Genomic DNA, 27,995 nt, shown 5'->3' with positions numbered 1-27,995 from the left:
TCTGTTGTCATTTAGTTTTATTACAGCAGCACCTCCTAGCACATCATGACACAAAGTGTTACTACTCAAAGTACCACGGGGACGTGCAGGGGATGGGCTCTTCCTTCCAGATGGTTTTCAGCCTCTGGGCCCAAGATGCCACCATCCCCGTTCTTTCTTCTTCCGATGCAGTCTCAGGAGCAAAGCTGATCTGAGGGGCAAGCACCTTAAATCCGCAGAAGTGCAAGGTGCCGTGCTGCGGCCACAGGAAAGAGCAGAGTTGATCAGGAGCCACACCCTTCACACAGCTTCAGGTGAGTAATTAAAGGGGGAGAGGCTATGAAACAGAACTTCAAATAACAACCAAACACCTTCAGTGCTGCTGGGTAACTGAAGACACCCGAGGAGCCCTCTGACCTCAGGATGCTGCCCTGCCCGGGAGATGAAGGGCTGGGCAGCTGGAAGCTCCAAATTCTGTTCTGATCATTGAGGTTAATCAGTAATCCCTGCTACTGATTCAGACACTAAACTTTACGGTTTTGATTGATTAGGCAAATGATGGTACCTTCATATGATGGATTATTCTAGAATTAGATTATTCTAGCTATAATGTGCCATGATAGAGGGTTTTTCAAGATATGTGTTAAATGAAAACAAGAAGTTTGAAACAACATGTATGGTATACAATTTGTGTAAAAAAGTAAACATAGTAAACCTAGTAAAAAGTACATATGTAAGGATATATATGGCCATAAGGAAACATATGAGGTTACTAAAAGTGATTATTTTCCAGCTGGAATTAAGAGGACTTTCTATTTTTGTATTTTGTAGTCTCACTTTTTTTCATAATATATACTTTTGCAAAGTAAAAAAAATAAAGATATTTTTAAAAACAAGAAAAATTTAAGCTTGGCTAGTTCCATGTGAGAGACCAGTTGGTGTGTGGAGAAAGAAGGCCAGGCTTGGAAATTATCATTTCCTCTGCCAGAGCATCACTAAATGGAGGCCCTGTGTCATCTCCTTTCAAAGACCACTTTTTCTTTTCTAGAAATACCTCTCCTCCCTCTGCATTCTTTCCCTTAAAACCCACACGCCACCCAGCTGGTGTTGCTCAGTGGTTGATCCTGGACCCATGAACCTGGAGGTCTGGGTTGGATTCCCCGTCAGGGCACATGCCCAGGTTTTGGGTCTCGATTCCCAGTAGGGGGTGTGCAGGAGGCAGCTGATCAATGATTCTCACTCATCATTGATGTTTCTCTCTCTTTCCCTCTCCCCTCCTGTCTCTGAAATCAATAAAAATGTATTAAAAAAACCAAAAACCCAAAAACCAAAAACCCATGCCCTGTCCAGGCCTGCCGTACCAGGGGTTGGTGGGAGGTTAGAGGCCCACCCCTCACTGCCACATTTTAAAAGCGAGCTCACAAACTTCTAAACATGTGGTCAGCCCTCCGTATGCAGACATCCCTTCCTTACAACGTGGGAGGACACCCCGTCCAGCCTCCTGGTCTCCCTGGAGTTCTGTGCTGGGCCGCGGGGGGGCGCACACAGCGGCTTGGCATCTGCTCGGGAGGGGCCCTGAGCCCTGCGGAGCCCTCCGGGGGGGGCCAGGGGAGCGGCACAGCCCTGGCGCCACGGCCCCCGCGTGGGGCCGAGGAGCGCGATGCCGGCCCAGGGTGGGAGGCGCGGCCGCCTTCCCGCGTGGGGCCGAGGAGCGCGATGCCGGCCCAGGGTGGGAGGCGCGGCCGCCTTCCCGCGTGGGGCCGAGGAGCGAGATGCCGGCCCAGGGTGGGAGGCGCGGCCGCCTTCCCGCGTGGGGCCGAGGAGCGCGCGATGCCCGCCCAGGGTGGGAGGCGTGGCCGCCTTCCCGCGTGGGGCCGAGGAGCGCGATGCCGGCCCAGGGTGGGAGGCGCGGCCGCCTTCCCGCGTGGGGCCGAGGAGCGCGATGCCGGCCCAGGGTGGGAGGCGCGGCCGCCTTCCCGCGTGGGGCCGAGGAGCGCGATGCCGGCCCAGGGTGGGAGGCGCGGCCGCCTTCCCGCGGGGGCCTGGGGCTGCGCGCCAGGCGGCCCCTTCCCCCAAACGGCACCCGAGCCTGGCACTAACGCGGGTTGTCCCTACCGGCCAACCTCGCGGCGCCGCCAAGTAAAGGGGTTAGAATTCCGTCTCCAGACGCAGTCAAACCGGTCTGGGCGTCCGGCCTCGGCGGCACCGCCTTCTGCACCCGGGGGGGGGGGGGGGGGGGGGGGCTACCTGGAGCGGCCACAGCAAGTATCTGAAGTCCCCGCTGCCGCCGGCCGCCGTGTACATCTGGGCCGCGCCCCCCGTGGTTATGGACAGCAGGGCCCGCTTTCCCTGCGGAGAGAGCACACGTCCGCGGGAACCCCAGGGGGTCACGCGCCAGGGGGCCACGCGCCAGGGGGTCACACGTCCGCGGGAACCCCAGGGGGTCACACGCCAGTGGCTCGAGCGCAGAGCTGCGGCGCCGGCCGGGAACCGGGGCACCCGGGAGGGGCGAATCGGCGCCCCACTTCCAGCGCGGCTACCGGCGGCGGGGGGGGCAATCGGAGGGAACAGCCCGGCGCTGCACAGCGCTGACCGGCCCGCGGCTGGCGGGCAGCGGCCTCCAGAGCCCAGGCAGCGGGTCAGGGGGGCTGCCCGGGCCGGGGGGACGGAGGCGCAGGCCGCCCCCGTAGGTGGCACCACTCAGTGAATGGTGGCATGACTCCTGGTCCAAGCCGCATCTTTGTGACTGTGTTTTCCGTGTATGCACTATTTTCCGAGGCTTTTATAATTTTAAAAATCATGTATTTTAGTAAGAAATTCATAGCGACCATGTGTTGGGTATCTACCAGCTTCCATGTGGAGCCCTGAGAGGCAAACTGGGCGAGGCCAGGGCTAGACGGAGCAGCACAGTCGGCCCTCCCCTAGCCAGGGCTAAGCACCACGTGGCCCACTTCACTCCCCGGCCCCTCGGCCATGCACCGGCCCAGGCCCTCGGCCATGCACCGGCCCGGGCCCTCGGCCATGCACCGGCCCGGGCCCTCTGAGCCATGCACCGGCCCCGGCCCTCTGAGCCATGCACCGGCCCAGGCCCTCAGCCATGCACCGGCCCGGGCCCCCTCGGCCATGCACCAGCCCGGGCCCTCAGCCATGCACCCGCCCAGGCCCCCTCGGCCATGCACCGGCCCGGGCCCTCAGCCATGCACCCGCCCGGGCCCCCTCAGCCATGCACCGGCCCGGGCCCCCTCGGCCATGCACCAGCCCGGGCCCTCAGCCATGCACCCGCCCAGGCCCCCTCGGCCACGCACCGGCCCAGGCCCTCAGCCATGCACCCGCCCGGGCCCCCTCGGCCATGCACCCACCGGCCCAGACCCTCAGCCATGCACCCGCCCGGGCCCCTCGGCCATGCACCGGCCCAGGCCCCCTCGGCCACGCACCGGCCCAGGCCCTCAGCCATGCACCCGCCCGGGCCCCCTCGGCCATGCACCGGCCTGGGCCCTCAGCCATGCACCGGCCCGGGCCCTCTCAGCCATGCCATAATCAGCTGTGGATGTGTGTGTCCCTCCCTGGATAGACAGAGCTCCAAGACTCCAGAAACAATGTTTCTCCCCCCCCCCCCCCATACAGCATACAGGGCTTTTTTGTACATAGTTGGTGCTCAATCAATACTTGTTTTTAAAAAAGCAAACTATAACTCGATGAGATACACCCATCCCTCCCTCAGTCTGTAGTGATCCTGATCCCAGAGCACATACCTTGAGAAATCCGGAGTCATAGAATCCCGGGAGGTCGAAGGCAAACCCCTGGCAGAGCACCCTGTCCATCCAGCCCTTCAGGATGGCTGGCACGCTGAACCAGAACAGCGGGAACTGGGGGCAACACCAAGGACAAACAGTGCGGTTGTCTCAGGCTGTGGTTAGTCTATCTGGAGACTCAGCAGGAAGCCCACTGTCCTCTTCCAGGGTGACCGAGCAGGTGAGTGGAACCCACGGGAACTCGAGTGGGGACATTTCTTCCCTTTCAGTCTGAGGCCTGCAGTGTGGGTGTGTGAAGGTGGAGTGGGGTGGGGCAGAGTGGACAATGGTCCTGGCTGCTGTCACAGGTGGCCCTGTGTCCCCCAGTGACAGCCCCCTTACGTGGGTCCCTAAGCAGATGGGGAGGCACTCAAAGCTCTGTTGGACTCTGGCTTGGTGGCACAGCCTCTGCGACCCAGGCAATGGGAGGAACAGGAGGAAGGGTGTGGGAAAGAGCCTGCCCCTTCATGTGCCTGGGGAAGCTGCTGGCATCTGGGAAGCAGACTGAGTGAGGTTCTGAAAACTCACCCTCAGATCCCACACATCAGCAGTATGATCTTCCTGAAGCTTTTTGTTCCCAGGGAAGCCCTGACACTATATCCAACAACGTCATCAGTGAAAGAGATACACTCTGCATCATGTGCTTTCACTACAACTCAGGACGTGGCCCTGAGATCCGAGCTTCACAACTACTGCTGTAGGATATTGGCCAGTTACCTAACCTCTCTATCCCCCCTTTTCCTCATTTGCAAGTAGGGGCTACTCCTGGTCCCTAGCTCACCGCGGGGTGGTGAGGGAGGATCTGGAACAGAGTGCCGGCTCAGGGAGGGTGAGCAGTGTATGGTAACAGTAGTAGTGGGGATGAGTGAACGAAATGAACTGACAGTGCAGGCCCTTTGGCAAAGTATCAGGAAGAGGGAAGGTGGGTGGGAGAAGAGATGTGACATGGGGTAGGATAAAAAAACAACTTAGTAGTGTCAACAATAAAAATAAAATTAAACAAAACAAATCAAGACAAACCATTATGAAAACAACAGGCCTTGGCTGCTTTAGCTACCCAGTTCCCTGAGTGGTCTGCTGACCCCAGGGAGACCAGCAGGACAGTGTGAGAGCTGCTCTGGTTCTGAGGCCACTGTTGCTATAGCCCACAGTCCAGGTGCCAGGAAGGGGGGTCTTGTTCTCCTGCCCACTTCCTGCCCTCAAACAGGGTTGGGAAACAGACAATCTGGACCAATCAGTTCCATCCTGGAGAGTCTGCATCTAGAGACTCCAGTCCTCTGGGTGAAGCAGAGGACAGAGCCGCAGGCAGAGAGAAGCTGATGGGAATCAGAGAAAGAAAGAGCAGAGGGGCCCAAGCCTCTGTTTCTATGGTCTCTCCCCACAGTCTGTCCCGTTTTTTTCTAGTTTGACTTGGATTTCAAGTAACCTGATGACTCCCCAAAAGCATGTATTTATTTTGCTGCCAGGCGTAGGGTGACATCCCTGTCTTGCTGGGCAGGGAGTGGCCTTGATGAATTTGAGTCCTTAGAAGCAGTGTCCTGGGCCAGTTCCTTCCCAGTGAATTGCAGCCCTGGCACAATTTGTGAATGAATACAGGGATGGGGGTGGGTGAGGCAACGAGTGAGAGGCAGGAAACAAAGGATTTTCCTCTGAATGATCAGTATATTGAAGGCAGGAGCTGCATTTGACCTGCTGGTGTAGACAACTCCGGTTTTCCTGTAGCCCCTGCCTGCCTGGTGTGGGGATTAGAGGGGAATGAAAGCAATATCGTACGCACGAATCATACATTTTTTGGAACACTGGTCTTAAGGCAAAATATTTCCTATTTACTTGGCGGTCAGGATTTTGAATGAGTGATTCTGGCTATATGGATCTCCTTACGCAACTAGACATAAATAAGTGTGCTGAAAACATCGACACCACTTTTAGGAGCACAAAATCCAATATCTGGAAAGAGTTCATCCATAGGATGAATCTAATGCATTATAATAATTAGAGGAAAACAAACCTGAAATATCACTAGATCAGCATCCTGAACCTTTTTCTGCTCCTCGACTATGTCACTGGTGAGCAACTGCTTCTTGCAGGCTTCATATACTTCCACCCCGTAACTGAAGAAGTCAGGATTAGAGAGAGCACCTGCAGAAGAAAAGGCCCAATGTCCTCGCTCTCAGGACCATCCATGGCCAGCCCCACTAGTGTCATTTTCCCTGGATTCCCCAAAGCAAGTCAGCAGACATTCACTGAGATCCAACTGGTGATCAGGCTATGCAAATAAAAAGAAAGGAAGCTACTGTCCTTACCTTCAAGGGGTTCAAAGTCCAGTAGGAGAAGTAGTTAAATAACTGACCAAATGATTAACATACAAAACAGGACTGGTCGGCTAGCTCAGTCTAATGTTGGGGCCAGAGCAGCCTCAAGTCCCAGTCAAGGTGCATGTGGTCTTACTCTGGGTGTGTGTTAAGCACAGCGATGGCCCAAAGGGGCAGTGACCAGCTCCGTTTAGGTGGGTTAGCGAACACAGCCCTGGCATGGGCTTTGTGAACTGGGTTTTGAAGATGGAGCAGGATCACCAGGCAGCCTGGAACACTAGAGGGAAGTGGAAGGATGACCTGGGCAAAAGACACAGGGCAGTGTGTCTGCCAACCAGGTCAGCCCAGAAAGAGCCACCAGGAGCATACTTGAGGAGCTGGGGTGGAAAGCCAGTGGGGATGCGTGTGATGTGACTGCAGAGATGGGTCTCTGGTCTCATGAGCTTGCTAAGGAGCTTAAGCTTTTCTTGCACACGGGAGCCATGTGGCTTGAGAAAAAACAAGGTCTCTGATTTGGGTTTGGAAAAGCTCACTGTAGCAGCAGTGGTTCGAGAGCCAGCCTGGGGAAGGAGGACGGTCAGGCGGTGGCAGGGTGGGGGGTATTTCAGGGCTACAGCTCACTGCACTTCCCTACAGCAGCTACAATGAAAGATGAGTTATCCTGATCGACGCCTGTAATTGGGCTCCTGTCAACAAAAAGGATTCATCAGAAGGCATCAGTCAGCGTTCACAACGGAACCAGTCCTGGGCCAGGTCCTCGTCGGCAGCTGCTGTGCTCTGCACACTGTACCCCCCGTCTTCACAACTGATGAGAGGCTGCAATTCCCAACCCACCAAAGACGAAACCGAGACTGGAGGGGCCAGTTCAGTGCGACAGGGCCCTAAGGGGCAGTGGAGGGGAGGGTGAGGGCAAGGTGTGGACACTGCAAACCCAGGGTCTGGAGAGGGGCAGGCAAGCTCCAGGCTGCCAGAGAGCCCGGGGGAGAACGGGACCTGCAGCGCTGCAATAGGTTAAAACTTTAAAAACGCCCGTGTTCTCTGCTTCCTCTTCCAGCCGACCTGTATTTCACCTTCATTCAAAACACATCGTGAGAACGACCATTGGGCGCCACGTGGTGTGACCATGTGCTAATCATTCTCGATCACTGTTTACACGCAGTGACTCCTGAGTTTAAACATGCAGACTATAGTTGTAGATGTGTGATAGTTATTTATGTTGGTGAAGTTACTAGTGTTTCCCAACATATGGCCTATTCACTAAAGTTTGTTAAAAATAACAGTGAATTAATAACAAAAAATAACCTGTTAATTTATTTATAAGCAAGTCTTGGTTAAAAGCATTTTAAAATTAGCAGGGTGTTAATTTCCACATATGACATACAGACCGGAAATTTTGTCCGTTAAATCTGCAGTCCGTTCAAGTGAGGTCTGCAGCGTCGAGCACTCACTGTACTTCCTTGGTTATTGGTGAGAGCAGCCTGGGCCTTTAGATCCTCTCCTCCCAGAGGTGATCGCTGTTCAGTCTCTTATGTCCTTCGTAGCGTTCTGTTTCAAGAGCTGGGTTGTGACCTCCCTGTGGTCTCTGCCACCCAGAAGGTGCATGGTCCAGCCTGCATCTGGCGGCCAGTCACAGCAACGGGGGTTCTGGGCAGCTGCAGCCAGCAGGGCAGAAGCACAGACTTTCCCTGGAGCTTGTGACTGGCATCTCTTGGTCTTTATGTCTGACTGTGCCAGCTCCTTTGCATGAGGGTCTTTGGCTTTTAACTATCTTAGACTATTCTGGGAGTAAACTTAGGACCTTGTGAGGGCTGCATTTTTTTTTTACACTATTGTGTGGCCCTTGTTTAAACCATTAAGAAAACATATAGTTTGAGTCACAATTAAGACCCTATTCAGCAAGGCCAAGTGATGGAACCTTTTGAGGCAGGCCAGTCAGCCAGGACAAGTGAAACAGGAAAACCGAGGCAGGTAGTCAAACAGCAGTTGCAGCCACCTAGTAAGTCCCGTCTTCCCTACACCAGGGACACTGGAGAGTAAATGTCTGCACGTCTCCCCCCAGCCAGAGGGTAACTAGCTCAAATCTCCCCACTCAGGGAGACAGAGCAGAAATCCAGTGAGTGCCATTCACCAGCCACCCCCACGGACAGCTGGATTTAAGGGAATGAACCTCATTTTGGTGCATTCCCATAAAGCTGATGAATGTTCTGTTGAGATTCTCCCCTAAGACCACCACTAAACTCCCAGCCTTTAAAAACCCTCGAAACAAAGGTGCCAGTGACTGTCTTGCCTTCCCAGGAGCACAGCTGTGCCTCCCCTCCACAGGCACGCATATCCTAACCTGTAAGGGACCCCATAAGGCTTGCAACCAGGGCAGCAATGGGCAGTGGCAGTTCATCCCAGACAGCCCTCCTGAGTGTCCCCAAGGCCCCTTTTCTCTGACTTCTTTGTGAGTCCAGGCAGCCCAGCCTAGGCTCATTTCCTCCAGCCCTTCCCTGTTTCATTGTCCCCAGCTTTAATAAACGTCCTCTAAAATTCACCTGGACTCGTGTTGTGAAATTTTTCCTGCTCAAAGAACTCACACACACTGCCTTCTGGGTCTGGCCCTAGGCAGACCTACCAAGAGCCAGGTCCCCTTTCCAGTAACACTTTGAATTAGAAACATTTTAGAGTGCTGTCATCATAATATCTGTTTTATTGGCTCCTATGCAAAGACCAAATTTAAAAAGTAGATACAGCCCGGCCGGCATGGCTCAGCAGTTGAGCATCAACCTATGATACAGGCGATTGTGGTTCGATTCCTAGTCAGGGCACGTGCCCAGGTTGTGGGCTTGGTCCCTAGCCGGGGGCTTGTAGGGGGCAGCCGATCAATGACTCTCTCTCATCATTGATGTTTCTATCTCTCTCCCTCTCCCTTCCTCTCTCTGATATCAATAAACACATAAAAAAATAATTTTAAAAAAGTAGATACAAAGAAATACAATGTCTAGCCTTAAGAAGTCCCTTACGATAAAAAGGGGACATCATATTGCGGTCTCAGCTTCCCCTCACGAGTCTGAGGAGAGCTGATGAAACATGAGGTTAACGAACAAGACAGTGGGGAGGGTCTGAGAGGAAAGTCAGGCGGCTCTTCCCAACAAGGCAAAAAATATCTAAACGATGACAAAGAAATCAGTGAATAAAGTAAACATTTACAGGATGAAACAATGAGAAAACAGAGTCACAGGCCTCGTCCCAGCAGGGTACAAATCCTCAGTGGTTAGTTAAAAACATGGGGTAAATAACAAAGGTTTTAATACAGCACTACCAAAAGCCAAACAGGCCAGAGTGACCCCGTGTTGGTTACTTAAAGGTCCTCAGACAACTCCTCTACTGACCTCAGCTTGGAAAAGTTTATTTTTATTTTTACATATTTTTATTGATTTCAGAAGGAGGAAGGGAGAGGGGGGGAGAGAGATAGAAACATCAATACTGAGAGAAAGTCATTGATCGGCTGCCTCCTGCACGCCCCCTGCTGGGGACTGAGCCCGAAACCCGGGCATGTGCCCTGACGGGGAACAGAACCTCGAGCTCCTGGATCTTAGGTTGATGCTCAACCCCTGAGCCATGCGGGCCGGGCAGTTTGGAAAATTTTAAACAGCTGGAAGGCAGAAATTGCAATGAGGAACCCGACCAGCAACTGCTTGGGGCAGCAGCCAGGCTGGTTAATCAGTTGTAGCGGAGCCCCTTGTGATTTTAATGCCCTAGTATTCTGGGGCAGCTAGAATTAAATACTTTTCTTCTGAATTAGGCCTTTGTTCAAATGTTAACCGCTCTTTCTGCTCAACTCCTTTTGTTCTCACAAACACAGGCATCAATTGCTGATGCACTGTCTGTTTGCCAAGCAGGAGATGACTTCAGGGTCCCAAGGCAATTTATTAATTTGGCAAAAGGAGTCTGATATAAAAAAGTATTATCTGTTCCCTGGAGCTCCCTCTCCCCTCCCCCTCCCGTAAAACTCTGCGCTGGGTGCAGAGCTCCAAAGGGGGCCTGTGGACACTGGTCTGCCCTCTTCCCTGGCTGCCAGCTTCCTACGAAGAGCAACATTTCTTTTCCACCCAAAACCCGTGTCTCCAAGCAGTGATTGGCCAAACTAGGGTTTTTTGGTAAGAGAGTTAAAGACCGACAGGAGGGCCAGAGTCCCTCGGCTTGACCTCTCACTGGAGACCAAAAGCCTTTTGACACAGAGGGATAAAACGGGATAGAAAAGAGCAAAGCCCAGGGTTCCTCGGTATGGGAACTCCATGAACGGAGGTCCCAAACCCACTGGGAAAGCCCTGACTCAAAAGGTACAAAAGACCGATGCTCCTTACAGGTGACTATCCTCACGTATCTTCCATTCCTCGGTCAAGTACAGGACTCTGGGTCATAATTAGAGAATTTCTTAAAACCAGGGAGCATCCTCAAAAGAATTGTAAATGGATTTCTTACTGAGCCCAGTGAGAGAGGAAAATAAAATTGTCCCTTCCTTCCTAAAAACAGACCAACTGACGGTTTTCCCTGGGGGGCAGGTACTGCCTGTGGCCTAAGGGCACGGTGTGGCTTTCTGACTGCCTGGGACAAGCAGATGTCACTTCTTGCTTTCGGTTCTCAGAGGGAATGACTCTGGAAGGTAGTAACCTTTGCACCCTCTTGAGTCCATGGAATTATTTAATGCTCTCAGAAATATTGACTGGTTGTCCCAGCTGAAACTTGACTACACATTTAAAAGAATTTAATAACTATGATCAGAAATAGAACTATGTCCCCAGAGGGAAAGAAACGAATTAGGGACGATGTAGCTGGGTGGGTAGACAGATCAACCTATGATGTCACTTAAGTTACAAACCAATTTTGGGGGGAATTGAGAGGAACTTACAAATCTTTGCAAAAGCAGAAACACAGCTCTAGAAGCAGGTCAGGGCGAGCCTGTCCTTACCACCCCCAATTCCCAGGACCGAAGAAAAGGAAAAAAGGAAACGATATATTTGAAAGCTCAGACCACTGCTCTGACTACAAGGCTCCCTGATTCAGGACAAATGCAAATCCTAATTGTCTTCTCCATAAATATTAATGAGAAGAGGCTTTAGTCAAGGAGCTGGTAAACTTTCTAAGCAGTGACTCTGCATCATCGCGCCAGGCTCACGTCTGTGATTTAAAAACAAAGGCAGGGGTCTCTGTTGGCCTCCATCGGTAGTCCATGTGTGCTCTGTAGCATTTTCTACCTCTGAGTGGTATTACTAATTTGTAATAGAGCTCCATTTAATTGGGTTAAGCAAACAAGCTCTTATATTAAAATTCTCAAAAATATAATAGAGACTGACCCAAATGCTTTTAGGATCACTTGATTTGGGGGAAATATTTGATATTAAAGCTGGTTTGAGTTTGCTTTGGTTAAATAGGCATGCCTTTAGTGTTACCAGCATACAATACTTTTTATTCCACTTGGCTTTATTAGTCAAACTACTCCATGTTATCTTTGTTGAAAATTTGTCAGCAAGAAAAATAACTCAGTATGATAAAATTTTCATAAGTAATCTGAACATAATTGTTAAGAACAAGAAAATTAAATAAATATAAGTAGGGGAAAAAGGGTTATGTTAGGTGAACTCCTTAGCAATAATTATATTTTATGTGTATTTAATTGTTTCCTAAATCTTTTTTTTTTTTTTAATATATCTTTATTGATTTCAGAGAGAGGAAAGGAGATGGAGAGACAGAGAGAAACATCAATGATAAGAGAGTTATTGATCGGCTGCCTCCTGCACGCCAACTGGGGACCAAGCCCGCAACCCGGGCATGTGCCCTGACCAGGAATCAAACCCCGATCGCCGGGATCCTAGGTCGATGCTCCACCACTGAGCCACACCTGACCAGGCTCCTAAATCTTTTGATAATTTGAAACCTTAGAGCCAAGTTAAGTTAAATGATGAGTTAAGGTAAATTCATGGAACATGCAGATCATTTCCAAATAAGTAAAGTAGTGAAACATTCATTATTGAACCTCTGGCTTCTTATTAGAGAGAAACTAAAACTAAACTTTGATGAACAAAACACTTATTTCTGGAAATTACGGAATGTATTTGTAAGTTTATCAATTGAAAGAATACTGGTACAATTCACACTTACCTGCTTCTTAGTTATCACTAGAAATTAAGTTTTAAAGGTTAAGAATTCTAATATGCAATTAAAGCTACTAAAAACTCATATGGAAAACAACTGTGTATACAAGAAAAGTAGGGTGCATTTGGCTTAAAAAAAGGCAAGAGATGTGTTTTTATGAAGGAAAATGAAGTAATTTTATCCTGGGTGTTTCAGAAAGGGTAAGAGAACAAGAGATGAGCTAAAATGGGCGCAGAAAGTTGTAGAAGGGCTGCGAGAAAGAAATCTTCAGAAAGGAATTGTATGTGGTTGAGCTGGAGAAGATTGAATACTTCCGTTAAAAGGCTTTGAAAAATAAGCTTTATATAAAAAACTTAATATTCTCTTATCTGGAAGAGGACAAATTTTCCTGTACTACTGGTTTGCTCCTGATAAGATGCTCTGAAGAGTTGTCTGCCAAGAGAGCGAAGATCCTGTTTTATCAAAATAATGCCGTGTTATGTCGCCTTAATTAGCTCTTTCATCTCAGGAAAATGGAATCTCCTCAACAGTAAGAGCTTCCCTCTGTGTGTGAAGAGCCCCAGGTGCTTCCACGCAGAGGCTGTGGCAAATCTCCAGCCTGTGCACGCGCAGAGGAAGTCACCTGCTCCCGCAGGAGTGACCCCTCGGAGCCAGAGCTCTGTCATCTTGATGCCCTTGGAACAGGGCAGCAGTTTGCTCGTGAATCAGAGAAATTAAGGTGAGTAAACAATGGCTGTAAATCAAATGACCAGCTGGGGTTGTGGAAACCCAAGACCGGCCCTTGGTTCTTCCCACTCCCCAGCAAACCCCACGTTTGGTTTTTGTGTCCCTTCATCACCACAGCATATTTAAGCTGGACGTCACTGAGCTGCCACTTAGTCTGGGCGATCCATATGCTCTGTTGTTGTGTGTTTTCCATATGGGTGGAAGCCTTTTCCGGCTGCAAGGCGGATGCCCCCAGAGTGGCAAAGAAACTGCTAAAAAATGTGTTTCCCATGTGGTATACCTTCCACAGTCTCTAGTGATCAAGGCATCCACTTCCCTGCGCAAGTCACATGAGCCTCGACGGAAGGCTGTGAACTTTCTGGAATTATCACCGACCTTATCACCCTCAATCATCAGCGAGGCCGAGAGAACTAAGGGAAAACAGAACTCAAGCAGAGTGAGTCTTAATTACAAGGGACTGAATGAACTGGTGAGGATGATTACAATTTTTAGGCCTTTTTGTTTGAAATAGTGCTGGTTCTTTAATATTTTTTTAAAATATGTTTTTATTGACTTTAGAGAGAGAGGAAGGGAGAGGGATAGAGAGAGGGAAACACTGATGAGAGAGAGTCATTGATCGGCTGCCTCCTGCACACCCCCTACTGGGGATCAAGCCCGCAACCCAGGCATGTGCATTGACCTGGAATCAACTGGGGGGGGGCCTCTTGGTGCATGGGTCGAAGCTCAACCACTGAGCCACACTGCTGGGCAAGTTCTTTAATATTTTTTTTATGGATTTGGTGAAACTTATTTTTTCTCTTAAACTACCAATGACTTAGAACAATTTGGTAAATAACAACTTGGTAAGCAGAATTGAAACATTTATCTTTTTTCTCCCTACTTGATCCCTCCAGAGTTCAGAACCTCTCAGCAAGTATTCTTATTTTCATGGCAATATTGTCATTTGGACAAGTTCAGTAAGAATCTGTCCTTGTAACAGGACACAATTAGAAACTGGTTATATTACCAAGGCATTGACTGGGATGTCATATTTGAGAGAGGCATGCATAGATTCAGCTATGACCACAGCTTTAAGGAATTAAAAGACAATAAAACCCTGAGAAATACTGGCATGGTACCTTGCTCACAAGATTCCCAGCAGCCTCATCAGGTGAGTAAGGAAGGTCACTTCCGGGCAGGTGCAAGAACCTCACGATATTTTGGGGACCTTGAGAAGAGAGGGACTCACCCAAATCTATAGGTCTTGCCAGTGATGTCTGATGGCAAGTCATGGCCTTGGCTTTTTTGGCCCCGAGAGGCCTTTTAAAGTTCAATCTGAAGATTCCTTATGAAAAATTCCAGCAAAGCAGATTTAAAAGAGCTCTATATGCTTAATTACATTTTTGTTGCACCTAGGTAAATAACAGGCCAAGTTTATTGAAACTACGGTTATTTTGCAAACACACTAGTTTTAATTTGACTATCTTTGGTAAAAATGGTGGTAAATTTAGAGAGAAAAATTATGTTTCAGTAACACACCATTGTGGTGTTAGATTCCAGTGCTTATTCATTTGTCTTTTGTTGTTTTGTTTCTACCTATAAACTGTACTGCATCTCAAAGTCTTTCAGCTTCTTCCAATATCTGGCTATAACTCTCCAAACCAATGTTTCAATTTTTCTCCTATTCATTGATTTAGAATCATTGAGAACTAAAACTGCCCTTTTCTTAAAGCCAAGCAAGGTAAAATGGTCCAATGATATAGATTTCAGAGAAATCACTACAACAGCTCATCTATGGGCAATCTTTGTGCCTGTTGCAGAAATATCACCAGAGACTTCAGACTGAAAATCAGGAGAACCTACCAGGCTGTCACTGCCTGCCTTCCCTCCATCTGAAGATGCTTCGAGCCAGACATGTAGAAGTCTTCTCGACTGCCTGCCTTCTGAACTCAGAACCTGGGACTATAGTCTGCTCCAGTCATTAACCATTGCTTTTCTTTTGTTTCTATAGAGATGCCTCTGATTAAGTACCTGACTGCTTAGACCATAGGCCTAACTTTGGGAACCCACCTGCATCACCAACTCCTGAAATGAGGCATAACTGTTTAAATGAACTAAACTTTTCTTAAGCCTGGGACTGGTTTAATGAGATGGGAGCAATCTATCAACCCAACTTCTGGAACGTGAAACTGCTCAAGAAATTCAAAGGTGAGACTGAAGGGGTCCAGAACAGGCCTCTGGAAGATGTGTCACTCTGGCATGTGAATTATTTTGAGCTGAAGGCATTTTAGACCCTGCTGGCTCACAGGAAACTTTGGGAGCCTTGACAATAATAAGTGTTATTAGCAAAAATAACTTTTATGACCTACCTATATGGCAGGGCTAACTTCTCATTCCTGAACATCTGCTCTTCTTACCGTCCTACGAATGACCTTCCTCCCCTCTGAAGCCCCAAGGTGCCTTACCTCATCCTCAGCTCAGAATGCTGTATATACCTGATTTTCCCTTTCTGTCTCTGACTCTCTCATGTATGTGGGGTTCCCATACATATGAATACGTATGCAGTTATATTTGGTTGTTTTCTCTTGTTGATCTGTCTCATGTCTACTTGATTATTAGACCAGCCAGAAGAACCTAGAAGGACAGAGGAAAATTCCCTCCCCTCCAAAAAAGTAAAGCTAACTTATTATAATGAGAAAAATACAAATTAGAACTATACCAGGAGCCCATTTTTCCACTTGTCAGACTGGCAATTATAAAAATGTGGTAACACTGTTGGTGACAGTGAGGAAATGAGCACTTGCACACATTGCTGGTAGGAGTGTAAACTGGTACAACATTTATGGAAAGCAACTGGATATTACCTATGAAAATTAAAAATGCACATTCCCTTGCACCAGCCATTCCACTTATAGACATACTAGCATATGTAGGACAACACATATGGTCATGATTATTGGCAGCAGCACTATTTATAATAGCAAAAGATGAAAAACAACCTAACGTGCCCTTGAGTAGGAAGCTACTTAAACTATGACCTCCATACAATGGAATAGTTTGCAGTAGTAAAAAAAGAAAGCAATGTGCATAACAACATGTATAATGTACTACCATTTTTTAAAGTGAAGCATATACCTGTAATAGCTTTTACAGCACAGACTATCTATGGAAGGATCGTGAGAAAACGGGTAACACATTACCTCAGGGGCAGAGAAACTTGTGTCTGTGGGATGGGAAACAAACTTGCACTGTGGAATTCTCGACTTGAGAACTGTACATTATGTGCAATGATTTACTTCTTTTTCAAAACTTCTTAATTAAAAAAAATCAAGAAAACAAATAATCTAACTTAAAAGAGGGCAGAGGACTTGAATAGACATTTTCCCAAAGAAGACATACCAATAGCCAACAAGTATATGAAAAAATACTCTACTTAACTGGCTATTAGGGAAATGCAAATCAAAACTACAATGAGATATCATGTAACACCTGTTAGAGTGGCTATTATAAAAAAAACAAGAAATAACAAATGTTGGTGAGGAAATGGAAGAGTGAACCCTCATGCACTATTGGTAGGAATATAAATTGGTGCACCTACTATGGAAAACAGTGTGGAAATTCCTCAAAAAACTTAAAACTAAGACACTCAAGATGGCAGTGGACTGAGTGGAAGCTTCACTGACACTCTCCAAGGACCAAACTGGAATTACAACTAAACTATAGAAAAACCATCCTGAATAATCAACTGCAACTAAAGATGAGCTGCAGAGCACCTTCATAACCAAGGAGGAAAAGTGGAGAACACAGAGAGACTGGTAGGAAGTGCTGAGACACGAGAGGGCTGGCTGGGCTGCCACAGGTAGCAGCTGAAGGTCCTGAGGGTTATCTCAGCTGTGGGGGGTTCCCACTGAGGACTCTGGGGCCTAAACCCCAGGCTGGACTTCCCAGCCCAGAGCACCAGAACTGAGAAAGGTGCCCACATAACATCTTGCTGTGAAAAGCAGTAGGGTTTCAGTCTGCCAGGGAGACATGGCTGGAAATGCAGGCACTCTCTTAAAGAGCCAACGCAGAAAGTTTCGTGTGTAGCCACTCACCTTGGTCTCTGGCAGAGGGAGGGCAGAGTGGACTGGAGCTGTGTGAAGAGAACCTAAGGTTGTGGGCTCCGGAGATAGAGATCAGAGGGCACCTGTTTAGATTCCTGTGCTGAGTCATTCCCCCATACTGCAGAGGACACCTTTCTCAGGCAGACATTTACCTTCCAAGCAGCTTTTGCCTGGGGGAGGAGGGGGCAATTGCTCCACCCAGCTGGAAAACCTCTCTCCCTACTCCATGGTGTTTCTATAGCCTGAGACTCATTAAGAGAATCAGATAAATCAGCCTGCAGGCAGAGGTGGACTTCAGAGTGCTTTGAGTCTTTGCCTGATCTGCTTCTGGACCTGGGCTTTGGAAAAGCAGACTTTGGTGTGCATCTTGGTCCTGTCTAAATGCACGCAATCCCAGCAGAGGGGACATCAAGTTGTGGGCTGCTGACAGCTCCAAACAGGGAACTCAAAGCCAGTAACAAACAGCATCTGATATCGGCCTGAACCAGAGACCCTCCAAAAAGACTGAGAGTCCTAGTACGTCTGCCTAATACATAGAAACAAACCCAAACAGGCAGCCAAAATAGGGAGACACACAAAAAAGCCCCAAATGAAAGAACAAGAGAAATCTCCAGATGAAGAGCTAAATGAAATGGAGACAAGCAAACTATCAGATATAGAGTTCAGAATACTGATTGTAAGGATGCTCAACAACATGAGAAAAGATACGGAAACTATCACATTGTTTGCGGGTAGTTTTTATTGGGCACTCTACTACCAGTCAACATAAAACGTATAAATACGTTTCCTGCATACAATGTGCTATGAAAAATGGCCAGTCAGAAATGAAGAATGACATAGCAGAAAAAAAGAATACATTGGAAAGAATAAACAGCAGATTAGAGGAAGCTGAGGATCAGATCAGCCAATTAGAAGACGATAGAAAAAAATCACTCAATCAGAGATCCAAAAAAAAAAATTAATTACAGGAGTGCAGGGTAAGGGAGCTGTGGGACAACATGAACCATAAAAATACTTGCATCATAGGAGTGCCAGAAGGGAAAGAGAATAAGCAAGGGATAGAAAATTTGTTTGAAGAAATAATGGCAGAAAACTTCCCTAACTTGGTCAAGGAAAAAGTCACACAAGCTCAGGAGGCACAGAGAGTCCCAAGCAAGAAGAATCCAAAGAGGCCCACACCCAGACACATCATAATTAAAATGCCAATAGTTCAAGACAAAGAGAGTGTCTTAAAGGCAGCAAGAGAAAAGCAATCTGTTACCTACAAAGGAGCTACCATAAGGCTGTCAGCTGACTTCTCATCAGGGAATGGCATGAAGTGTTCAAGGTAATGCAAAAACAAGGATCTGAAACCAAGACTACTCTATCCAGCAAGGCTATCATTGAAAATAGATGGCAAAATAGAGAGTTTCCCAGACAAAACAAGCCTAAAGGAGTTTATCACCACCAAACCAGCATTGCAGAAAATGTTAAAGGGACTGTTGTAATAGTATGAAGAAATAGAGAGAGAAACATAGGCGTAAAGGATTAAAATGGAAATAGATAAGTACCTATCAATAATAACCTGAAATGTACATGAATTAAATGCTCCAATAAAAAGACACAGGGTGGCTGAGTGGATAAGATAACATTACCCAAATATATGCTCTCTACAAGAGACCCGCCTCAGAACAAAAGAGTCACACAGGATGAGAGTGAAGGGATGGAAAAATATTTTCCATGTAAATGGAAATTAAAAAAAGCTGGGGTAGCAATACGCATATCTGACAAAATAGACTTCAAAATGGATACCATAATGAGAGACAAGAAAGGTCACTACACAGTACTAAAGAGATGTATCCATCAAGAGGATAATCCTTATAAACGTATATGCACCCAATACAGGAGCACCTAAATTTATTTTAAAAAAACTTCTAGAGGACTTTAAGGGAGAGATCAACAGCAATACAGTCATACTAGGGGCCCTTAACACCTCACTGACTTCACTACATAGATCTTCCAGACAAAAAACAAGGAAACAGTGACCCTAAGTGACACACTAGATCAGATGGATTTAATTGATATTTACAGAACATTCCACCCAAAAGCTGCAGAATATACATTCTTCTCAAGTGCACATGGGACATTCTCAAAGAGAGACCACATGTTAGGACACAGAACAAGTCTCTACAAGCTCAAGACGACTGAAATCATATCAGGCATCTTCTTAGACCACAATGGCATGAAATCAGAAATCAGCTACAATAAAAACACTAAAATACATTCAAACACATGGAAGCTATTAACATGTTTTTAAACAATGAATGAGTTACCAAAGAGGTCAAGAAATAAATCAAAATCTTCCTTGAAATAAATGAAAATGAACAGACAACAACTCCAAATCTATGGGACACAATGAAAGCAGTCCTAAGAGGGAAGTTCATAAAACTACAGGCGTACCTCAGAAAACAAGAAAAACTTCCAATAAACTCTCTAACCCTACAACTTAAAGACTCAGAAAAACAACAATAAGAAAAGCCCAGACTAAGTAGAAGGAAGGAAATAATAAAGATCAGAGCAGGATACAAAATTAACACCCAGAAATCAACGGCATTTTTATACACAAATAATGAACTCTTAGAAACTAAGAAAAACAACCCCATTTACCATTGCAACAAAAATATTAAGATACTTAGGCATAAACTTAACCAAGGAGGTAAAAGACCTGTACTCAGAAAACTACAGCATGTTGCAAAAAGAGATAGAGGAAGATAGAAACAAGTGGAAGAATATACTGTGTTCAAGGACTGGAAGAATTAACATCATTAAAATGTCCATACTCCCCAAAGTAATCTATAGATTCAATGCAATCCCTTTAAAATACAAGTAGCATGTTTCACAGATTTAGAACAAACACTTCAAAAATTTATATGGAACCAAAAAAGGTCCCGAATAGCCACAGCAATCTTGAGAAAGAAGAGCAAAGTTGGAGGGATCACAATACCCGATATCAAGTTATACTACAAAATCACTGTAATCAAAACAGCCTGGTACTGGCACAGGAACAGACATACTGATCAGTGGAACAGAACAGAGAACCCAGAAATCAACCAAAGCCATTACGCTCAATTAATACTTGACAAAGGAGGCAAAAGCATACAATGGAGTAAAGACAGTCTCTTCAATAAATGGTGTTGGGAAAACTGAACAGGTACATGCAAAAAGATGAAACTAGATCACCAACTTTCACCATACACAAAAATAAACTCAAAATGGATAAAAGAATTACATGTGAGATGTGAAACCATAAAAATCATAGAGGAAAACATAGGCAGTAAAACCTCAGACTCTCTCATAGCAATATTTTTGCCGACACATTTCCTAGGGCAAGAGAAACAAAGGAGAAAATAAACAAATGGGACTGCGTCAAAATAAAAAGCTTCTGCACAGCAAAAGAAACCATTAACAAAACGAAAAGGGATCCCACTGTATGGGAGAACATATTTGCCAATGACACATCAGATAAAGGCTTAATATCCAAAATATATAAGGAGCTCATACAACTTAATCAGTGGAACAGAACAGAGAACCCAGAAATCAACCAAAAGGAAGACAAATAATCCAATTAAAAAATGGGCAAAGGACCTAAATAGACACTTCTCCAAAGAGGACATACAGATGGCCAAGAGACATATGAAAAATGCTCAACGTTGCTAATCATCAGAGAGATGCAAATTAAAACCACAATGATCTATCACCTCATACCTATCAGAATGGCTACCATCAGTAAATCAACAAACAAGTGCTGGCGAGGGTGTGGAGAAAGGGGAGCCCTGGTGCACTGCTGGTGGGAATGCAGACTGGGGCAGCCAACATGGAAAACAGTATGGAGTTTCCTCAAAAAATTAAAAATTGAACTGCCATTTGACCCAGTGGTCCCACTCCTAGGAATATATCCTAAGGAACCCCAAACACCAATCAGAAAGAATATATGCTCCCCTATGTTCATAGCAGTGCAGTTTACAATAGCTAAGATCTGGAAACAGCCCAAGTGCCCATCAGTACATGAGGGGATAAAAAGCTGTGGGACATTTACACCATGGAATACTATGCAGATGTAAAGAATAAGGATCCCTTACCCTTTAGGGATGGACCTGGAGAGTATTATGCTAAGTGAAATAAGCCAATTAGAGAAAGACAAGTATCACATGATCTCACTCATATGTGGAACCTAATGAACAAAATAAACTGATGAGCAAGTAGATCCACAAAGAAGCAGGGAACAGACTGAGGGATCTCAGAGGGAAGGTGGGGGTAGAGGAGTGGGTGGGGAGAGATTAATCAAAGAAGTTAAATGCTCATATGCATAACCTATGGATACAGACATTGGTGTGTGGAAGGCCTGGGGGTGAGGTGGATGCAGAGTGGAAGGGTCAATGGGGGGAAAAAGAGGATATTTGTAATACTTTCAATAATAAAGATAAATTTTAAAAACATTAAAACTAGGACTACGTTTTTACCCAGTAATTTCACTTCTGTGTATTTATCTGAAGAAAACAAAAACAGTAATTTGAAAAAATATAGGCATACGCTTGTTCATTACAGCATGATTTGCCATGGCCAAGGCAACCTAAATACCCATTAGTGAATAAATGGATAAGTAAATGCGGTGTATATGCAATGTAATACTCTTACTCAGCCACACAAAAAAGAATGAAACCTTTCCATTTGCCACAACGCCGATGCACCTAGAGGGTAAGTGAAAGAAGTCAGACAGAAAAAGATACATCCTGTACCATTTCACTTATACATGGAATTTAAAAAACAAAAACAAGAACAAGCAAACAAAACCCCCAAAAGCAAACAAAAATGAGTTCATGAATACAGAGAAGAGACTGGTGGTTGTCTGAGGCAGGGATTGGGGGGTGGGCCATGCAGGTGAAGGGGTCAAAGGCACAAATTTCCAGTTATAAAATGAGTAAGTCACGGAGATGTTATTCACAGCACGGTGACTACAGTAAGCAAGCCCGTACTGCTCATCGGAATGTAGCAAGGAGGGTGGATCTGGAAAGTTCTCATTATGAGGGAAAAAAATTTGTCACTATGTGAGGTGATGAGTGCTACGTGGGCTCTTGGTGGTCATTGTGCAACACATACAAATATTGAATCATTACACTGTGAGCTGAAACTGATGTTGCATCAGTTATACCTCAATAAAAGGAATGTACAAACACAAAGAAGGACAGAGCTCATGTCCTGCAACCTACCAGCGATATCATTCCTCGTGGCCCTCGGCTCGAAGTTCATGGCGTAGAGGTCAGAGACAGTGACGGTGCAGCCCTGCTGGCTCAGTTCCTCCACAGCCACCTTCTTCAGGGAGCCATTGAAAGACCTGGGTTCCTGGTGTGCGTAGACAATGAGCACCTTCTTACCTAGTCCAGAAAAGAAACGGTCCCTCTCAAGGAGCGATTCTTTGTCAAAACTCAGCACGGACTAAGACGGAAATGAAACGTGCAGGATCGTTACAGTGGCAGAAGTTAAGAAACACCAACCCTTTCAGTGGGCGAGGTTTCACCCAGTTATAGCACAGCTCATGGCTACCCGAGTTTACTAACATACAAATATGCAATGGGTCCAGTTATGATTCCTCAAAACTCACATGACCAAGTTCTCTGAAAGCCCACTCTCGTCTGGCTATCCTCTGAGCAGCTGTGGCCCTGTTCCCAAACGGCGAAATGAAAAAGTGCCCTAGCTAATGTTTTGCGCGAACCCTGCACTGGCAGGCGTCAGGCACTGGCACACAGTTCTGCTTCCTTCAGCCCCATCACCATTTCACACTTCAACAAGCTATGAAAAGCTGGACTCTGAGCCCCACCACAGGGAAGGCAGGGTGTAAGGATGACCAGTCTAAGGGTCAGGTCTCACGGGGCCTGACTGGGTCACTACTACCAACGGCCTCTGAAGCAGTGCTTTCCTTGCTCAGAAGATTCCGTGAGATTATGCACTAATTTTTTTTAGGGAGGTAGCTCTGGTGATTCGTTTAAATTTTCCCAGGTAAGGTCTAAGGCCAAAAGGTTTAAACTTTTGATTTAAAGTGTTCAGTTTAAGTCCGTAAGGAGAAAATACAAAGGTTAGTCTGAAGGAAACAATTCTGGGGCATTCAACTGAGTATAAAGGTTGAAGTCCATGAGTTAGATTAATGATTAACATTTTTTATTTTAACTTCTCAGACTCATTTGTTATGAATAGACTCTGCTTGGGGGCTTAATAGGAAAATGGATGCAAATGAAATACCTACACCAACGGTTCTCAACTAGAGGCAGTGCTATGTCACAGTATCTGGAGACATTTTCAGTTTTCATGACGATGGGTGGGGGCACTACTGGCATCTGGCAGATAGAGCCTCGAGGATGCTGCTAAACATCCTACAAATCACAAAACAAAGGGCTATTTGGCCCAAAATGTCAGTAGGGCTGAGGTGGAGAAACCCTAATGTAGAATATCACGTGTAAGGTGGATTTTTATGTTCTGAAATGAAAGGATTTCCATGTTCTATTGTTGAGAGAGAAGAAAATATTGCAGGATGGAGTGTTTGTCATGAGCAAGGGACAAGTAAAGATGTGGAGTCATACTGAAATTTTAAGCATGGTTACTTCTGGGGCTCATTCACTCAACTATTTATTGAGCATGTACCATTCGCTGGGATCATTCGGAGACTGGATAACCAGGGCCCTTACTTTTGAGGAACTTATATTTTGGCAGGATTTAAATAGCCCACAGAACAAGTAAGAAAACGCAAAATAAGGTAATTCCAGGAAGCAATCCACATTATAAACAAAACAAATTTATACACTTCAGTGTTGTTTGGGTTTTTTATAACAATGTATTCAACTTTTAATTATACTTTTAATTTAGAAAAGTGCAACTCCCCCATAGCTAATAGTCACCTGCCATGTTCTAGGAAGATGGCTTTTCTCTGACGACAACAGGGAAGGTTTGCTTAAATCCTGGGCACAGGATTCCGCGTGGCGAGTCCCAGGCCTTCAGATGTGGTCGCTCTCCTCAGGCCTCAACAACCTAGAAGAGAAAAGCAAACACTTGAGGGAGGTGAGGAGACAGGCGGTGAGGTTGATGTTCGGCTCGAGGCCTCACCGCCACTTAGTGGAGAACATGCACACGGATCAGAGAAAAGGGCTTTTTCGAGGAGGCCAGAAGCACCTTCCTGCCTTCTTCCTGCCTCCGCTGCTACCAAGGCCTGCAAGGAAGCCTTGGGGGGCAGGGGCAAACAAAGAAGCTGGTTCTGGAGTTCACCAATGACTACCCCGCCCCACAGAGACTGAGTCACGGCTGCTGCCAATTTTGAAGGGTTTCCTCAGGAGGGATTCAAAAAGAATGGAAAAGCAGGGCAGCTCGGCAGAGGGATTGCAACCACTGGAAGAAGCCAGAGCAAGATCACTGTAGCCTCTGTGGGGCCTCTTCCGAAGGTAAGCGAAACATCTCAGCACAAATATCCGAAGAAGAATCTCTGTGATTGGCTGTGCATAGCTGCTAACAGCAAAGACAGAAGTGCGGGCTTTCTTCCACGTTAACCAGGATGAGCAGGAGGCAGAGGAGGAGTAAAACTCATTTATCTGGCACATTTTGCATGAATTCTAGGCCTCAGGGGACCAGTCACATAGGACGTCAAACCCAATACTTTTGTTTTGAGAGGGCACAGAACCTTCTGGGAAGGCAGCCGCACAGGAAAGATCGGGGGACAGGAGACGTCTGGCGCGAAGTAGCACTGTCCTCTCTGCCCTTCCTCCCTCCCCCAAGTTTCCCCTCTATGCAATAGTTCAGCTGCACAGACAGAGGGCAGGGGTGTCGGGCAGAAAGCCGTAGCGACCATGTCTACCATGGTCCATAAATACAAGAATGGCCGAGAAGAGCAAGAGAGGAGGTATGCACTCTCGGTGGCTGGCGTGCACCGGCTCTGGGAGAAGGCTCGCTCTCCCTCGACGGCCTCGCTGGCACGTGGGGGCCGACTCCTCACCAACTGCTTCATTCTGGGAGAGACAGGGGCCTCCACAAACCTGCTTCCTCTGCCAGAAAACAGCTCAGAGCCTGTAATTCAGGGCCAGGGTGGGGATGCTCCCAAAGGACAGTTTAACACGAGTGCATCTTTACAGGACAACCACCAGAGACAGAAACCAGGCTCATCCACAGCCACACTGGACTCCGGAGCAGAGCCCAAGTCAGCACCTTGCAGGTCCCCACACCGTCCAGGCGAAGGGCAAGCATATGCGGAGTATTGCCAAGAAGGCGGGTAGGGTGCAGGGAATGGGCTCCCCTTCCAGGGGACAGAAAGGAAGGAGACTTAAATAATGCTGACTGAAGCTGAAGTAGGGAAAGCAGGGCACTTGTGGAGGGGAGCGGACAGCTCTGATCCGTCAGATAGCAGCTTCCAACGCCCTCATGTCGCAAAGGTGATCTCAAGGCCTTTCTCATTCCCTTAAATTGACGAGTAAGCAGTCAGGAACCTGCTTCTTTGGCTACTGAGCATCTCCTCATGTTCTTTATCAGTCCCTAAACTTATTCAGGTGTCAATGTGCCCAATTAAAGACTACATTTCCCAGCCTGTCTTGCACTTAGGGGTGGCCAATGAGGTGGAGATACCCTTAACGGGGCTGACTCAGCTGTGGGGAGGTACCAGTTTGGCCCCTCTCAACTGGCCTTCGGAGCTGGACTACAGGACAGGGAGTGCTCGGTGAGTCACCTTGCTATCCTGAGGGTAGAGACTGAGGATTAGGGTGACAGAGCAGAAATAAGAAAGGAGCCTGGATTCTTGCCGTGTTCCTGGAGCTGTGAGATGGGTCTGCACTGGCAGCCTCCAGACTTCTTTCTGTGAAAGATCAAATTCTAAACGGCGTTTAAGCCGTTGGAGGTGACGTCTCTATTACTAGCTGGTAGTGGGACACAGTTCTTCACCCACCTCTGCATTCATTTGGCTGGGGCCCTAGCTTGGAGGACTCACCCACCCTCTGGCCAGGTCCTGTACTAGGTGCTGAGGCCACATTGGTGAGCAAGAGAGGAGAGATGAAACTATACTGGGGGGGGAGGTAAAACAAGCAGGCGAACAAAGCAACCACAGAATTCTAGACAGTGGTAAGTACTAACAATAATGTTAATAGTGATAGTGATAATAAAGTATTTTAGCAGATAAAATGGCAGGAGTGTGTTCTATATTTCCAGATAGAATGGTCCAAGAAAGTATCTCTGAGCCCAGGTGAATGATGATGGGGACCCAGCCATGCAAAAATTTGGGGGAGCCCTGACCAGTGTGGCTCAGTGGTTAGAGTGTTGGCCTGTGGACAGAAGTTGTGGGTTCGATTCCGGTCAAGGGCATGCACCTAGGTTGAAGTATCTATCCAGACTCCCGGTCGGGGCACGTGCAGGAAGCAGCCAATCAATGTGCGTCTCTCTCACATCGATGTTTCTCTCTCTGTCTCTCCCTCCCTCCCACTCTCCCTAAAAAACCAATGGAAAAAATACCCTTGGGTGAGGATTAACAAAATAAGATAAAATTTTAAAAAATCTGGGGGAACAGCAACTATAAGCCTGAGGTGGGAACTGACGTGTTTGGTTAAAGAAAGAGTGTTGGTAGGCAGTGAATGCAGTCAGAGGAGGGTGGGTCGGCAGGACAGGGCAAGGGCATGATTCTAAGCCTAACAGCCGCTGGAGCACCTTCAGCAGGGATGACGTGTCCCGATTACTTTTTAAAAGGTTATCAGTGTCGCTTCAGACTCACATAACGCCTTATCCTGAAATTCCTAAGGTGAGGGCCCAAAGACATTTGGGTTTGGAGGAATTTATTTAATTTTAATGCCTCTAGCAGGACATGTGTTCTCCTATATCCCCAGGCCTCACCATTCCCTATTGCTTTCTTGGCCCAGTGACATATTCACATCACATTCCTGGTCACTTGAGGCATTTGTGTTTGTGACTCCCCATCTCATACAATTCTCCTAGTTGTACAGTATAAGAAATGGAGGCTCAAGAAGTAAGCTTGTTTAAAGTAAAATGCTCGAGCCGGGGCGGGTCCGGCGCTGAGCGGCCCGCACGCCCTCCCTCCGCGCCCGCTCCACCGCAGGCCGCCCGGCCGGGACCTGCGCCTGACCCCGGGCCAGCGGCTGTCCGGCCGCGCCGCACGCGCCGGCAGTTTGGATTGCGTTATTCCTGCGGAATCGGCACCCAGCGCTGTGCCATGCTTCCGCTCGGCCTCACCCACGGGCCGGCTCCGTGCCCGTCGGTCCAGGCAGATGGCGTCTCACTGTCCGTCCGCAGCCGCGTCTCCACTCCTGGGCACTTCCCTTATTCCCATTTTCTCCAGAACTATAAATAGCATCGCTAGAAGCAAGTGTTGTTTAATACACGACCTTTTTCACGTATATTTTGGCTGGTATTTCAGGGAAATGAAAAGTTAAAGAAGCTGATTTTTAAAAGCTGTTACGGCCACCATACCTGGGCAAGGCCGCGCGGCGGGGCGCTGGGCCTGGTCCTCGCCTGGGGACGGCCTCGCCTGGGCAGGGCCGAGGGCCGAGTGAACGGGCAGCTAAGCACCTGCGCCCAGGCCGGCGAGCGCCAGGTCGGGAGAGGTGGGGGAGAGGTCGGGAGACGGTGCCGGGGAGGCACCCCGGGGACCGCGCGCGGCCCCCGGCAGCGAATGGAACCCGCAGGGCTCGCTCCGGGCCCGAGCCCGCCGGGCGCGCGCGTGCGGGGAGCGGCGCCTCCCGAGCCCCGGCGCCCGGCGGGCGGAGGCACTCACCTCCCGCGGCCGACGCCCGGCGAAGCGGCGGGGCCGAGCCGCCTCCGCAAGGGGAACTCGGGTGCCCACGCACTCGCAGGACCAGGCGGACCGACTGCCCCTGCGTGTCGACCCCGCGGGGGGAGGGACTCGGGCGGCGCGCGGGGCGGTCGGGGCCGCCGCCGGGGCTCCTCCCCCGGCGCTC

General features: G+C 47.8%; 1 protein-coding gene across 6 annotated transcripts; it reads right to left on the bottom strand.

The window, feature by feature from the left end:
* Window positions 1-27,995, bottom strand: NQO2 (N-ribosyldihydronicotinamide:quinone dehydrogenase 2). Of its 6 annotated transcripts, none has more exons than XR_013999450.1 (7): window positions 27,812-27,995; window positions 23,955-24,084; window positions 22,275-22,439; window positions 5,779-5,909; window positions 3,732-3,845; window positions 2,095-2,328; window positions 1-235 (listed from the first exon to the last, which is right to left on the bottom strand). XR_013999450.1 is itself a non-coding variant. In XM_081145966.1 (7 exons), the coding sequence occupies exons 2-7, from the start codon at window positions 23,959-23,961 to the stop codon at window positions 62-64; spliced, it is 693 nt and encodes a 230-aa protein (XP_081002092.1). In that variant the 5' UTR covers window positions 23,962-24,084; window positions 27,812-27,995; the 3' UTR covers window positions 1-61. The 6 variants fall into 6 exon arrangements, 4 of the variants coding, with proteins under 4 accessions (XP_081002092.1, XP_081002093.1, XP_081002094.1 ...); XR_013999451.1 differs by having other exon boundaries at window positions 27,508-27,934; XM_081145966.1 differs by having other exon boundaries at window positions 2,227-2,328.

The sequence above is a fragment of the Miniopterus schreibersii genome (genome assembly GCF_964146895.1).
Source record: "Miniopterus schreibersii genome assembly, chromosome: 8".
NCBI classification, from domain to species: domain Eukaryota; kingdom Metazoa; phylum Chordata; class Mammalia; order Chiroptera; family Miniopteridae; genus Miniopterus; species Miniopterus schreibersii.
The sequence above is the reverse complement of the archived record's forward strand: the minus strand, read 5'-3'. Positions and strand labels throughout refer to the sequence as shown.

Bases quoted from the DNA above. Each gene is read 5' to 3' on its own strand.
- NQO2 (XM_081145966.1), bottom strand. The intron at 5,910-22,274 runs GTAGGTTGCAGG...TTTCTTCTGCAG, and splicing joins CACGAGGAATGATATCGCTG to GTGCTCTCTCTAATCCTGAC. The intron at 2,329-3,731 runs GTATGTGCTCTG...CTCTCTCCGCAG, and splicing joins ATGACTCCGGATTTCTCAAG to GGAAAGCGGGCCCTGCTGTC.